Genomic DNA, 14,956 nt, shown 5'->3' with positions numbered 1-14,956 from the left:
GACTTAGCTTTTGGAGAGGGGGCATACGGAGCTGAACCTATCGAGAGGACGAGGAATGACTTTCAGCTGAGGCCATATGGAAGCACCGTCAATAAGGAAGAATTGGCCTTAAAGGAACGTTCAGCAGGAACAGCGTCGTCGGACTTCTTGCTCCAAAATGTGCCCGAAGAGTCAAAAAAATTGACCACCATAAAGTGACTGGGAACCTTGAAGGATTGGTAGATGGGAAAGAGGTGGTCATGATCTGCGGCGCGTCTAGTACAGCGGCGCCGATATAGCCTATTCAGTACGAAGCAGGAATTGCTTTACGAGAACAAGCAAAGCCGTGGTTTTGCTGTTTGAGCGGGTGCTAACTCTTACAAGGTCCAGCCCGTTTGAACTTTTACTGCCGGAATGAAAATGCCGATATAACCGTTCCAAGCCGCAGTCTGCTGCGGACCACAAGCTCTCATTTGATAGCCCTCCATCTAGCAGTCGGTCGATCACCCCTAGCACGAAACCTTCGTAGCCGTTCCGACCAACAGTCCAGGTCCATTCTCAAAAAACGCCCAGGCGGCGCCGCTATCAGAGCAGAGGTCGAAGTGAACATTCGCGCCCTCCAAATTCGTGGCACTCAGGCTCGACTGGCTGCAGAGAGCGTTGTCGTTACCGGCAGGGCACAGATTGTTCACCTTCACAGTCACGCTGTGGGAGCCGGAGACGAGATACCAGCAGGTGCCACAGGCTGGTCCCGCGCCTTGCCCTCCACCTACGCCGTAGAGATTCTGGGAGACGGCGGCGGAGTAGCCGTTGACGTAAAGGCCGCAGGCACCTCCGTTGTTGCAGTTAGGGGAGTTATATTTGTCGCCTGGTGCAAATGAATTTTAGTAAAGATGAAATTGCGGACGTGTCTTCGTGAGACGAGGAGTACTCACCTGAGCCGTAATGGGTGAAGGAGCTCTTGTAAGTCTGAGCAGTAGCCAATGCTAGCGCAGAGGCAGCAAGGAGCAACTGACTGGCGTGCATTCTGGTTTGGGTGGATCGCAAGGTATCGACTGTAGAGTGGATGCAAGAAAGGAATGATAAGGAGGGAACGCCAAGTTGATGTTGCTAAGTTCAAGTGGGTCTTGTAGAGTAGATGAGGGTAGACGGTGGTTGGAGAAGACATTTCCATAGCTATATACTCTATCGACTACTTCCCGATCCCTCATACAGTCAGAGCAACATCGTTCTCACAACGCTGTATTGGGCGCATCCATTCTGTAACGGAGAGTTCACAATACTATGTGGTAAGGGTGCTGAAGTATGAAGGCCGTGACTTGTTCGTTGCTGTTCCGCTACTGTATTGTGGCTCTATAGTGAAGGTAAATGCGTGCTTGCGTGACTGTGTTCGGTGGTAAGTACTCAGCCATCGAAGCCGCGCACGACATCATTCATGGTGACAGCATGAGCTTCTCCATCTCGTGTAGAGGGTGCAATCAAATATGGAAGCTACTGCAGACGCAGCTCGCTTGATATGTCAGGATTGCTGGGGAACGACGTGCCACAGCAGGCGAGCCATTCTTGGCAATCCCGAGCTCCGTTCATCCTGGTCGCAACCTCCTTCTTCACACAGATCACCTCCTTGGTCGCGAAGGTGTCTGTATACATAAAAGGTATGTTCGCGAGCCAGAAGCACAAGTACACCGCATGTCTGGCGGAGGAGGAAATGAACGGTTCCAGACGGCCACAACCTTGAAGTATTCTACGCGCTCTAGCATACGTACAACTGACCGACAGATCTTCTGCACATACCTGCATCCGATGCGACTTACATGCTGCCACGGATTGCTGCTCGTTACACAGCCTAAGCCCTCGTCCCAAACATGGCCCTGGTGCGAGGGATGTATCCCTTCGCGCGAGCTATCTGACGCATGTAGGTGGCACAAACCACTTCTCTGGAGAGTTCTCCGATTATCAGAGCGCTACGAAAGGTTGAGGCAGTGGCTCTGACCGCAAGACCTCAATCTCGGTCCAGTCGTAGTATACGCCCCCATGCATTGGCTCTGTTCTTGAAGATACCGTACCTGCTCCTTACACAGAAGGAACTCGCCAAGGCAGTGGTGGTTCGATCATTTGCGTATCGATATAGGTAATATCATTTAGGAGAAGACAAGGCATCAGCGTACCACGAACTATTCAAGACTGCCGTGCAGGTCGGCCTGCATCCTGCTGCGAAGATTGCTCGTAAGGAGATGGACAACAACAGCAGCATTGCTCCGGGCGATAAATCACGACTACCCAAGGCGGCAAGCAGGATGAAGTTGACGACAGTAGCGTGCTACAGGTGTCGGCTCGCTAAAGCGAAGGTTAGTCGGACGATCATCGGACCGCCTCCATCTTGCTTGTGACATTGTTATGTGCATTGGAATCTGAGTTCCGAAACTGACACTGCGACCTAGTGTACTGGTGAGCGACCAGCATGCACACGCTGTACAGCGAGAGGGCTCCTTTGCGAGTATGAAGTCGGGCGGGAAGGTGTCAGTCGCATACAAGAGCTGCGAAGACAGCTGGGATAGGCAAATCAGGAATTGGAACTGCTACGGTGGGATCTCGCTGTCAAGACCGATGTGATACGGAGGTTTCAGACCGGCTTTGAGCACAGCAGCGCGATAGCAGATGACATTGTTCCCATCCACGACCACCGGAACCAAAGTGCACCGGATTTGCCCTCATGACTCGGTATGGACCAGCAAGAAGTGGACGGCGATTTCAGTTTGGCACAGCAGCTGTATACACTGCTCAATCAACCTCAGCGGACACGAGAGGGCGTCGATAGGCTACTACATCTTTGTCGGCGACGGCTGAAGAGGAGGACGGCCAGTGTGACCGAGTTTGTTAGTCTCCTGCGACAAACTTCAAGCTGTACTACTATTCGCGCCTTCATCTTATAGCTATATGGCTTTTATGAAAGGATAGCGACTAGCCGCGAGAGCTGTTTACGGGTGGCATACTTTATCGCGTGCCTTCTGTAACGTCGTTTCTGCGCAATCAAGAACATGAGGGCTAAGTGGGAAACATGAACAAACCGAATTGGGACTGGACCCTCTGTTCGCGCTACGGCACGGGTCGAGCGGATCGATCGCTTAGCCCAGCTCCGTGTAGTTCATCTTCATCCCGTTGATGTGCCTGCCATGCTGCAACGGCCGCAAGCAGATGGCTGTGTCGTTGATGGATCCACCCACTCTAAAGCAGTGGCTCAAGCGCCAACCAAACAGGAGAGGGTAGATAATCCCTGGGGCGACGATGAGCTTCACGTGGTCATTAGCCCGGATAGGTTAGTTCCAAAATCTCCCATGAGTCATTACGGTCGTTCCAGCTCGCAGACTTGGTCACCTACCATCAACGAAATCGCGCCTCAGCTGCCGCATCAGCCGCCGCATATGTGAGGTTAACCAGCGACATAAAACACTCGACATGCTCATTGTTCTGGCGAACATGGCCTGGAATCTACACGACGTAACCGCGCGACAGACCTCAGCGCGAAGAAACCAGGGTATTAACGCCGTATGCGTCGAACTTGGCCTCACCATAGTAACAATTGACAGTGAAAAAGCGTCTCACCCGGAAGCAAGGAAGGGAAGGAATAGCTCCACGAAGAAGCACACGCCTGGAAGAGGGTCGCAGAAAACAAATTGCATTGGGGGAAAGTCAGAAGGATTGGGAACGCCTGCCTTCAGACTGTGGTAGGCCCGAGAAAGACGTACGTATGAGTCGTCCAGCTTTGACATGGAGCTAATCCAAGCTAACCTTGAGCAGAAGTATTTGTGCACTCCCTCATCTCCTCTACGGAAACGCAAACGGCTGCAAGACAGTGAAGAACCGCAAGACGATACAACGTCGAAAGAGCTTTGGAAGCGAGCACGAAGATCTGTTGCAGCGGAAGAGACTTTGGAACACCACACGTCAAGCGGCGCGAGCGAGGACGACAAGAATCCGATAGGACACTGGACTCGGCACAGACGCTGGCCTAAAGAGTACTTTGAGCAAGGCAGCAATATGAGCTACCTAATCGCACGGAAGAAGTCGGCGACGTCATTAGGCCGGAAGAAGTCGGACTCAAGCTCTGTGACACCAAGCTCTACCACGCCCAGTGATGAGAAGCCAAGAGAGGCCAAGAGTGCTCCTTACGCACGCTCGAGCTACGCGACCATACTTGCGACCAAGGGTAGCTTTATGGATGAGTCTGAGCGAGACATCACGGACACATGCAAGAGCCTTTGCAGTGACTTGCTCGAGAGCGAACAGACACCTCCTCTGGAGTCACTGTTCCGTGACGACCTCTTTAAGACAACGTGCCGCAAGATCAGAGATAGGAATGAGACTATTGTTATTCGGGACATTGCTCTTTTGATCGTCCCTTCTGCCCAGACCCTTGCAACATATGGCGCCGCACATCTGGAGCGGTTGACAGAGAGTGTCAATGAAGGCTGGAACAGCGCTATACCCATCTACGGCCCTCGTCCACAGTCTGATTACTCAGTAGGATTTGGGCGATATGCGTTCACCGACGACCAACTCGAAAAGCTCAAACCTTTTGTTGGCGACATCGCAGAGACATGTACTTCCTATTTCATGGCCACATGGCGGATGTACTTCCCGTTCTTGACGTGCGAAGTGAAGTGCGGCGCTGCGGCACTCGACATCGCCGACCGCCAGAACGCGCACAGCATGACTATAGCGGTGCGGGCTGTCGTGGAGCTCTTCAGATATGTCAAACGCGAGAAGGAGGTCGACGGAGAGATCCTCGCCTTCTCCATCTCGCACGATCACAGCGTGGTGAGGATATACGGTCACTATGCTGTCATCGATGGAGCCAAGACAATGTACTACCGTCACTCGATCCGCAAATTCGATTTTACAGAGATGGACGGCAGAGAGAAGTGGACGGCGTACAAGTTCACCAGAAACGTCTATGATATCTGGATGCCGAAGCACTTTCAGCGGATATGCTCGGCCATTCACGAGTTCCCACCAGACGTAAACTTCGACGTGTCGCAGCAGTCCGAGCTGCAGTGTACGGAGGGATCTGGACTGTCGCGGGACGTTGAGTTTTACAGTCTAGCACAGTCAAGCGCCGGGTCTGGATCTGCGGAGGCGCAAGCTGACAGTCAATCGAGCGTTGTGGACGCCCAAGACATTACCCCGAATACGTCGTTAACCACAGGCGGGGCATTCAAAAGGCCGAGAACAGAACGTGGTGGTAGAAAGCGTCGCTAAAGGCCAGTCTACCTCGCCCAGGCTCACAAAACAAAGTCGGAACTGGAATTTGTCCATCTACTTGGAACATGTCGTTCGCTAGGGTACAACGCCTCTCCTTTTTCCTCTTTGATATGGTGTGCTCCTCTGCGTCGCGCGAAGTGCCTCCCTAATCACTTACGGATATCTCGGATATTCATCTCCACCTCTACTCTCCATTCGACATCGTGCGCAGCATCATGCGCTGCTTCCTCCGAGTTAGGCAACCCCCGGCCTGTGACACGAGCATGCGCTGAGCCGCGTTAAAGTACAAAGCTGACGCTCAGCTTACGTGGTCACACAGTCTCCTCACACGTATTTGGGACGTATACTCTCCTCTTGGGATGAAGGCGCTCTTAAATATAGCCTCTGCCCGTGATCAGGTGAATCGACAAGCCTCCCTCGAGCGCGAGATATCTGCATCTATTACAACTCTGGTATAGCTCGCTACCGGTGACCATGGGTGAAGAGATAGCACGGTAGCTGCTAGCAGGTAGAGCGACGTTACATGTTGAGGACGAGACGCATGTTAGTCTGCTGCTGAATTATAGGAGGCGTATGTTGAAGGAGCTCGTTGGTTAGGGCCTGATTATTGTTAGGCGACCGCATGCACGAGATCAGCTCCGCGATCAGAGGTCTCCGCTCGATGATGTACTCTTCACAACCGGCTTTCCTCACACCACAGTATCGTTGCGGGAATCCATCGATCCCACGAAGGAGCTTCTTCCGCCAGAATGATGAGCTGTCAATAGAGCGATGCCCTTTTGCGGCTGCACAGTTGGGTAGCGAGAGTAACTACATGGCGTTTGGTATGCGCAGACGTGCAGAACGTCCTTGCGAACGAGGACGAGATAGATGATGGCAAAAAAGCATGAAGTGGTGACGTGGGTAAACGATTAACATCACATACTCAAAGCCGTACCCTACTGTAGACCTTCTCGACCAAGTCATCACAGCGACGATGCTGATCCTGCCCACAGCCATGACGTTGCCAATAATTCCCTCTCTTCGCGATTGCACCGACTCCAGCAAGACCGTCGAGCCTTACCTCCCACAACTCCACGTCCTGCCGAACCAGCTCTATGCCACCATCAAAAACATGGACGGGCTGAAGCACCTCACTCCTCTACGAACCCCATCATGTCCGGCCTCGCATTATCGCTTGCCCTCTTCCCCATCTTCTTGATTGTCTCTGAGGTGGACAAGAAGTACAGCCAGGTCGATAGGATCTGGTCGATACTTCCAACGCTGTACAATGCACCGCTACCCGGGCGAGACTAAATACACCTCATATCATCTGAGCTTAACCAGGCTACATTACCAGCTCACATTAGATGACCAAATCATCTTGCAGCCTAATACAGCACGACCTCCCCGACCTCTCCTGCTACATATCGATGCACGATCTTGACCCTGTGGCCTTTCTTGTAACCCTTGTCATACCCGGTGATCAATGGTCGCAACAGTCAACCAACCATTCTTATGATTGACAGGTTGAGCTCTTCAATTACCTCAACCAGTCAACCATAGCTGTAGCTAAACCTCAACCAGTCAACCAGGTAACCCTCTCACCTTTGGTTGACTGGTTGACGTGATTGAGTGAATGGCGGTTTTGAAGTATTTCAAGCCCTGGTTGGCTGATTTTTGATTACGAAAGCGAATCGCGAGACTCGGGATTCCGGATCCAGATTTTTGATCGCGTAATAAGATCACGTGACGAAAAATCAGCCAATCAGAGCACGAAAATACCATTCACTCAACCACGTCAACCAGTCAACCATGGTTGCGCAACCATAGCGATTACCTCAACCAGTCAACCATAGCGCCATCAAGAGCTCAACCAGTCAACCAGGTATCCCCCTCAACCTTGTGGTTGGTTGACTGATGCGACCACTGGCCGGTGATGAAAGCCACCATGCCGTTGTCGATGAACATGAAGAGACATATCGACGCGAAGAGACGTGTGATATCGTACATGTATCGTCGCGGCTACGGCCAGGGTATGATGTGCCTCTGGACGACTGAGGCCCTGCTCTTTCGTACTCGCTGTATCATTCCATTATTCAATTTGAGTACTTTGGTATCACTTGGCTCTGCCAATTGCCAGGCAGTGACAGGGTCTGTAGCCGGCACCACGTACAAGTAGTCTTCGCCGCCAGCCAATATTTGCGCTTCTATGCCGCGTGGTGATGTATTCTAGAATCATCTACGATCACGTGTATGATCCTCCCGCGCGGACCGTCCCTCACCACCCTTGAGACAAATGCGAACGTAATTAAACCAAACGTTCTTAACTACTTCTTTCGTCTTTGTTTTCAACACGTAGGCGACTTGCGACTCATGATGACCAATCCGAGGCGGGTTTACCAGACTCAAAACACTATTCGCTTCTGTATACCTAACCACACAGGAAGTTCACAATAGCACGCTTTCTCCTGGAAGACAGACTTACACAGCAATAGATGCACGTCTACTAGTATCTCGTCTTCAGAAAGTATAACAGCGGCGACGTCTGCTTTTTGATGTAGAAGGTATGCAAGGCAGTATACACTTGTCGGCATGTCGGGATGCTCCTTCACCAGCACCTTCTCACCTCCCTCCAGCGCACGCCAATTCATCTCCTCCGCCGCCTCGTACTTGCCTTGATCCTGCAGCACTCCAGCCAGGTTACTAACGCTCGTCAACGTGTTGGGATGCTCCTTCCCCAATACCTTCTCGTGTCCCTTCAGCGCTCGCGGGTTCATCTCCTCCGCCGCCTCGTATTGGTCCTGGCGAACTAACACCACCAGCGCGAGATCGCTTAGACTACGCAACCATCCTGCCTCGTCTAGTACCTTATGTCGTGCACGTTCGGCTCCTCAAACACCCGCAGCTCGTACTTCTGTTTGCTACTGCCCGGCGGTCCGCACAAATTCGCCAGCGACCGCACCACATTAAGAGTGTGCTTCGGCACTTTCATTCATCCCTTATGCCACTCCCGTAGCCGCGCCACACTGGACGAAATGTGCGGCGTGATCCGGCTTTTTCTCATCGGATTCAGCTGATCATCCTGTATCACCACCTCCGAAAGGGCGAGGCTGCTCTGGCTGTGCCGTCTCTGCTCTTCAGCCTCCAGCCAACCGAAGCCCCAGGCATGCACTAGTTTATGCATTGAGTATCCCGCCTGCTCTTCCTTCCACTGGATCAGCGAGTACGTCAACAACGCCTTTAGCGCCTCATTGAGCACGTCTGTCAAAGGCCTCTCCAGTGACACGAACCTTTCCCAGTCCTTTTCTGCGACCCCATTCTTCGCCGTCAATGGGTCCACCGCATGCCGCAGCAGTTCCAGAGAAATGTCTTCCGGATCGAGGAAGGCAAAGAAGTCCAGCAGTCGGACTGCGACCGGAGTCTGCTTCACGATCGTCGCACACGACGTCACCCATGTGCTCAGCAAACTCTCCCCATATCGATGGATCTGCTGCTTCGCTTTCCGTCCTAGCGGCGCCTACCGTCGGCCTCGGCACTCCAGCAGGTATTCGGCAAGATTCGAGCGGATACGTGGGATCGCCGCCACGTAGGCGCCAGCCAGTGTCACGACCAACGCTAAGTAATCGAGCTCGGCCACGATCAGTGCCGTTCCTGTACGAACAGATCCAGCAGCATCGCCGAGCTTGCTGCACCGTATGAACATGTCCACTGCCTCCGCAGGCGCAAAAGTCCCACCTCTATGGCTTGATCCTCGGTCATACCGACCTTGTCTGGCTGCATGTGGTGATGATGATGATCTCGACACCAGGCGCATAAGGCAGGTAGCGCTGCAAATCGACGAAGTAGGGCCCGCTCTCGTCGTCGAGGCTGTCTGCGTTGTCATGCACCAGCAAACATCTGCCTTGCCGATCTTCGAACCACAGATGCGCAATTTTGCGCCACTTGCTGCTCCAAGACGAACTCTTTCAAAACCTCGTGTAGCTCTCAACCTTTCTCTGCCTGCTTAAGAGGAAGTATGCGTATTCGGTAAGACTCGACTTGATGCAAAATATGTAGTCGCAGCTCTGCGGTCTGGAGTTGGCGGGCCTGGATATGGCTTTTCACTCTCCGCATACGCGGTATAACGAAGTGTTGCAGGAGCGTAGTGATTGAACATTGAAATTCACAGCGCACAGGGCAAGTTGTGCTGGCCCTAGTCAAGCTAGCGCCAGCACAACTTGCTCTGTGCGTTTGATGCAATAGTAGGTAATTACCATTCGCAAAGCGCATGTGCACCTCTCTTCACGCAGCAACATCCTTGATCTTCGTCGCACATCCGTCATCGTTGGAACAATTGATCACGAAACCACTGCCTTGACTGACAGAAGGGATGCTTGACGACTCCACTCGCCTTTTGGCTTCTCCTGAACGTATGCGTTGAGCTTAAGATGTTGCAAGATTCGCCTTCAGACCGGCCACAAATCGCCTCGAAGCAAGATCTCACAGATCTCTGCGAGGTTGAAGACATTGAGACGGGATCTGTGTTACGCACGACGTTCTCCTTCGTTGAACCTACAATAGCGCCTGGTTTGGCCAGGTCTCCGGAGTTCGAAAGTATGACTTGACAGTGGAGGACGTGAGAAAGAATCTTCGTCGGATATCCGACGAGGTCATCTATCCGGAAATGACAGCTGGCTTGACAATTGTTGCGGACGAAAATAATATGAAGCGATACTACATCAAACGGCCCAAGCTCCTTTGCCTTGACGATCTGGAAGAAACTAAACTGCTCCCAAGGATGCTTGTCGAAGAAGCTCAAGTGTTAGAGATCCTCAAGCCTTACGGGCACAGAAATTTGGTGCGATATCATGGATGCATATCGAAACAGGGCCGGATTGCTGTTATCGCTTTGCAGAAATACGATATCGTATTGCAATATAGATTCGACGATGATCCGCGAGCACTTGACGTTACTGCTTGCATGAGCGGTATTAGAGCAGGAATTGGACAACTCCATTCTCTGGGACTTGCGCATAATGATCTTAACCCTCTGAACATAGCTATGGACCAAGACGACCAGCCCATTATCCTCGATTTTGGGTCTTGCAGAAAGTTTGGAGAGGCGCTACTATCTGGAGGGACACCTGGCTGGATCGATGAAGATTACAGCACTTCAGCACGGCATCACGACGAAAGCGCATTGCGAAAGCTGGACCGGTGGTTGTCGAATATTCAATCAGAGAGGATGAGCGAGGCGGAACAGACAGGATGAACAAAACATTCAGGGTTTCCGCATGAGATCATCTTCAGGATCGGTCGAGCTCTATCAGCGCACATGTCAAGATGAAAGACGCATAGCCGAGAAGGAAAGGAGGCCGGATACAAGTTCTAAACCACAAATATACCAGCATAAGACGTCTTGTACGTTTCATCTTCAGCATGCATATCAAATCTTGGTGACGGTAGTCGTAGTTTCTCTGATATCACCTAAGTAATTTGAGGTCGTGTCGGCCTCTGTCCAAGGGCGGGACAGGACATGCGTTGCGCCGCCTGTTTGGGTTCGAGTCTGACGTCGGACAATTTGCTCTTCTGCAGTCAACTCGCCTCACTTCTGTGACCGTTCGACGGCGACCGTTCGCGTCTACGACGACCTTGACCGTAGTGATGTGGGTACACCTGGACGTTCGTTAATGGTCGTCAATGTAGTATTGAAGAGGGCAAGTAATCACATGGTGAGAGTGGATCAGCAGGTATAGATCATTCCGTGTGTCGATTGGCGGGTATGGGTGTGCGTGTTGGGATTCAAGCGTGTATGTCTGTATGTATGTGTTTGATATGAATGAGCACAGTGAATCTGGCAAGACAAACATGTTACCAACAGTTTCAAAGCAAGTGGTAGGCCAATTAGTATTCAAGCCATGAAGCAGAATCAAAGCATGATTCTCCCGTTACTGTAGGATATCACAGCGGCTCATAATCCGATTGGTGGGAGCAAGGACTTGCAGCCTTGCTCTTGACGAAGTCTGTGGCCTCGGTAATGTATCGAGCGCTAGGATTTATAGGATGCTTTCTCAGACATCGAACAAGACATTGGAAGCCATCACATCTACGGCTCCCTCGAAGAAGTTAGCGATAAGTATAAGTACAGCCACCGCGACTTCAACTTCTATCGGCGGCTCCTGGATCTCTTTGCTAAGGGTCAGGATCTCAGCTTGTTAGCAGACACGAAGCAGGCCACCGGCAACGGCTGGGACCTGGATAAGTGGAAGTTCGTTCCTATCGCACACAGGGTGTATGTCGAACAGCCGGACATCAAGTGGTATATCTTCAAGAAGCAGATGCGTACATGGGGTGTTCCAACCTGCTGGAACTGTTGTCAAAATTGGATCCGGACAAGCCATGGTATCTCGGTGCTACGCACTTCTACGGAGACGTCGCGTTCGCCCACGGCGGCATGGGTTACATCATCTCGAATGGAGCGATGCGAATGCTGGACACTATATGGACTCCGCAGAACATCGCTCGGTGGAGCGCCGAACTGCAGCTGGGTGTTGTGGCGACGTCGAGCTGGCGGCTGTCTTGCAAGAAGCTGGTGTGAATATCACAGGAATACCGGGTCTCTACGGTGAATCACTTTCTTGGTTCGAGTGGGGTGAGAGTAAATGGTGTGAGCCGGCTTTATCATGGCATCACGTAAAAGCTCACGACATGGAGTCATTGTGGCAGTTCGAAACGCAACGTCTCGCTGATAACGAGACGCACTACGTCTACTGCGCCCTGTTCCATAAACTTGTCAAGTCGCATCTGGCCAGTACGCGCTCCGACTGGGACAACGTGTCTCGAGATCGAGTGTATACCGGACCGTCGGGTCTGCATGGAGAAGAAGACCGCAGATACCCGCTAAGGAGCAAATGGGGGAAGCTGTCGGACGAGGAGAAGGAGGAGCAGCGTGTAGAGCTCAATGACGAACAGAAGAAGGACATTGAGAGCTACGGTACGTACACAAAAGAGACGAGATGGGATGAGCTGTCGGACGAAGAGAAAGAAACAGTATGGAGAGAGCTCACCGAGCCAGAGTTAGAGGCACACACGTCCTTGCGATCGTGCCGTCCAGCCTGCGAACTACGGGAAGAATGTGTGCAGTATTTTTTTAAGCCCGGTCGATGCCATTTGCACAGAACTATCAGGCTGGGCCATTATGTAGATCCTGTGGATGTAAATGTCGATGTGGGTGCGGATGCAACAAATCGGACTTCATCAGGGTGGATGGAAGCCCGCATAGATGCTTTTCAGGGTCGGATGATTGAGTGCGAGACCGTCCAAGACTGGATGAGCCATTACGCTAAAACGGAGCTGCCCTAGAGGATTGTACAAGACTGCAACGAAATCTGTCACTCGGACTTGGCAGGCTTGTTCGTCTTCACGACGATCAGATGCTCACCGCGGGGGGGAGGGAGCACAGTACTGTTCTGCCTGGACAAAACAGCAAGGACGTATTGGTACTCCAACTTTACCTTGAGAAGTCAGCTGATCAGCTGATGGTATGATTGATTGATGCCACCAGGTTAGGAACGTAGAAAATCCATGATGGCGTCGCAGTTCGGAAGGCTTTGTTGGACACTCGTAACGTTAGAACCAGGATCAATGAGTGTCCATATCAAGCCTAGTTTCTGTCCGTATCGGTTAGTCAGGACTCTAGCGCGTTAGAGATACCAGGTGTACTTCATGTCCCGCACGTTTCGCCGCGTGCCGCCTACGCTAGAAATGCCAAGCACGGAGCGGAGAATGCGGAGAATCACATCCATGGCAGGCAAGCATTCCACGGCATGGCCGAAGTGCATTCCTACATATAGCTCAATTCCGAATAGATCTGGCCACTGGCCAGTCTTTAAAATGTCACCGATGGACAGAGTTCTCAACGATATGGCCTGGGTAGGATCAGTAAGAGGAAGGAGCGGCGGAGGAGTCAGTAGCCACCGCAATTGTCTAGAGCTGATTGGGAAATCAGTGATGCAGATCCAATGCTCTTCTACATGGATGGAGCTTCGCTTCATCTTAGGCACTTTCCATGACCCCAAACCGCATAGAAGGAGATGCTTCCAGACGCCGACTAGATAGTACAGAAGAACTTCGCAGCACAGCAACCTGCGCAGAATCGGTCGAAGAGAAGGTCTCATAGCATCTGGGGCTCAGGAGTAGACCGTGTTGAAGCTCCCGTGTCAACGTTTTGGAAGCAGCCTACCTACATCCTTATCAGGTCATCTTCGGCCGTATACGAACGCTTGCAGGCAGGTACCGTCCGGTCCAGACGTGCTGCAGGGGCGTCGATGAGACCTAAGAACCTCTTCAATTACGCAGCGGCCCCCGCCCTTGCTGCACTAGTTGCGAGCAGAAGCTCGCGGCCTGCGGAGCTACAGAAGCCGCAAGGATCCCAGGACAAGAAGCATCGACCTCAGAATGTGTAGGGTAGAAGGCCAAGGAGTTAGCCCAATACACGCTCGCTCCCGACGTAACGCAGCAGATGATCCAATGAATCCCGCTTAGGGAGAGCATCGAGATGCCAAGATAGCATCAGCAGACTGAACTAGAGCGTCCACACTGACGGCACAAGTGAGGGGCCGTCAAGACCCTATTACAGGCGCATATACCCCCTGATGCCCTCTCTCTGCCGGGTTGAGGCAGACTGGCGATACGGGAAGAGAAACGCGTAGCGCTATGATCAGTTACACCTCTGGCGGTGACTCCTGGGTGCTCAATCATCGGTTTCTACCGCAAAGTCAATTCTGGGGAGACTAGGGACTGACTAGGCATGCATGTATGGAGTCGCCTACATTCCCTTGGTTCTTGCTAAGCTTGGCATCGACGCATGGGAGAAATGGCTACATTGGGACAACACAAATACTCTGTGTATATAACGAGTGAAGTATCCAACGGTTCAGTGCTCCGACTGCACCGCTATTATCTGCACCCCAAGTTCTATCATAAGATCTTTTGCAACCTACTCTCACTTATCTTTCGATTGTGATCCTGTACCTTTTCGTTAGGACACCATACTTTTGCATTCACTATGAAGGTCGCCTTCATTGGTGTCTCCTTGGCTTTCAGTTTTGACCTTGTCTCTGCCTTTCCAAGACTTGTTGCGCGCACGGACGACCCCTGCTACTGTGTCGACCATGTGAATGACGACAACGGCAAGAAATATGGCGGGTAGGCAAAACCCTTGTTCATTTGTGCTGGTTCATATGTCTTCGTGTAACTAATGCCCCGTCTCCAGTTCTTATGATCTGTGTTCTGAATCTTTCGATGCCGCTTGGCCGAAGCCTATCTACAGTGGAACTGACAACTGCTGGATGACTGCTTATGAGGACGACGAGTGTGGCTACCAGTACGGCGGGTATGTGTTCGCGGTCCGAGCTCAAAATCTGACCGTTCCGAGCATTTTCTAACGCGTACAGCGCATACAATTCCTGCAATGGCGGAACGTTCAAGAAAGCTTACAAAAAGCCAAAGTGCAAGACGAATGAGGGAAGCGGCAAGACAAAGACGAAGACTCTAGCTACAATTTCGTCCACCAGCACAAGTGCCACTATCATATCCGCTCAAAAGACGACTAGCAGCCGGAAGTCAACCTCTACGCCAATGCGATCGAGCAGCTCAACTTCACCCTCCTCCAGGAGCCCGACGTCCACCTCCTCGTCGACGCGATCGAGCAGCTCTAGTACGAAGAGCAGCTCCACTTCGTCCTCTAGCACCC

General features: G+C 52.0%; 4 protein-coding genes across 4 annotated transcripts; 2 read left to right on the top strand and 2 right to left on the bottom strand.

Moving 5' to 3' along the window:
* Window positions 1-488: 488 nt before the first annotated feature.
* LTS14_010851 (uncharacterized protein) lies at window positions 489-1,005 on the bottom strand (the record flags this gene model as incomplete). The annotated part of the gene is made up of 2 exons (XM_064843527.1): window positions 489-847; window positions 915-1,005. 2 exons carry the CDS (start codon window positions 1,003-1,005, stop codon window positions 489-491), a joined length of 450 nt encoding a protein of 149 aa, XP_064688905.1.
* Window positions 1,006-3,435: 2,430 nt separating this feature from the next.
* On the top strand, window positions 3,436-5,238 carry LTS14_010850 (uncharacterized protein; the record flags this gene model as incomplete). The annotated part of the gene is made up of 2 exons (XM_064843526.1): window positions 3,436-3,525; window positions 3,778-5,238. 2 exons carry the CDS (start codon window positions 3,436-3,438, stop codon window positions 5,236-5,238), a joined length of 1,551 nt encoding a protein of 516 aa, XP_064688904.1.
* Window positions 5,239-8,215: 2,977 nt separating this feature from the next.
* On the bottom strand, window positions 8,216-8,678 carry LTS14_010849 (uncharacterized protein; the record flags this gene model as incomplete). The annotated part of the gene is made up of 2 exons (XM_064843525.1): window positions 8,216-8,631; window positions 8,654-8,678. 2 exons carry the CDS (start codon window positions 8,676-8,678, stop codon window positions 8,216-8,218), a joined length of 441 nt encoding a protein of 146 aa, XP_064688903.1.
* A 5,591-nt stretch (window positions 8,679-14,269) lies between these two features.
* Window positions 14,270-14,648, top strand: LTS14_010848 (uncharacterized protein; the record flags this gene model as incomplete). Its single annotated transcript, XM_064843524.1, has 2 exons — window positions 14,270-14,409; window positions 14,477-14,648. The coding sequence occupies 2 exons, from the start codon at window positions 14,270-14,272 to the stop codon at window positions 14,646-14,648; spliced, it is 312 nt and encodes a 103-aa protein (XP_064688902.1).
* Between the last annotated feature and the right edge of the window lie 308 nt (window positions 14,649-14,956).

The sequence above is a fragment of the Recurvomyces mirabilis genome (assembly GCF_035927965.1).
Source record: "Recurvomyces mirabilis strain CCFEE 5264 chromosome Unknown scaffold_53, whole genome shotgun sequence".
Classification (NCBI taxonomy): Eukaryota; Fungi; Ascomycota; class Dothideomycetes; order Mycosphaerellales; family Teratosphaeriaceae; genus Recurvomyces; species Recurvomyces mirabilis.
Note: the sequence above shows the minus strand (reverse complement) of the source record. Positions and strands in the feature narration are given on the sequence as shown.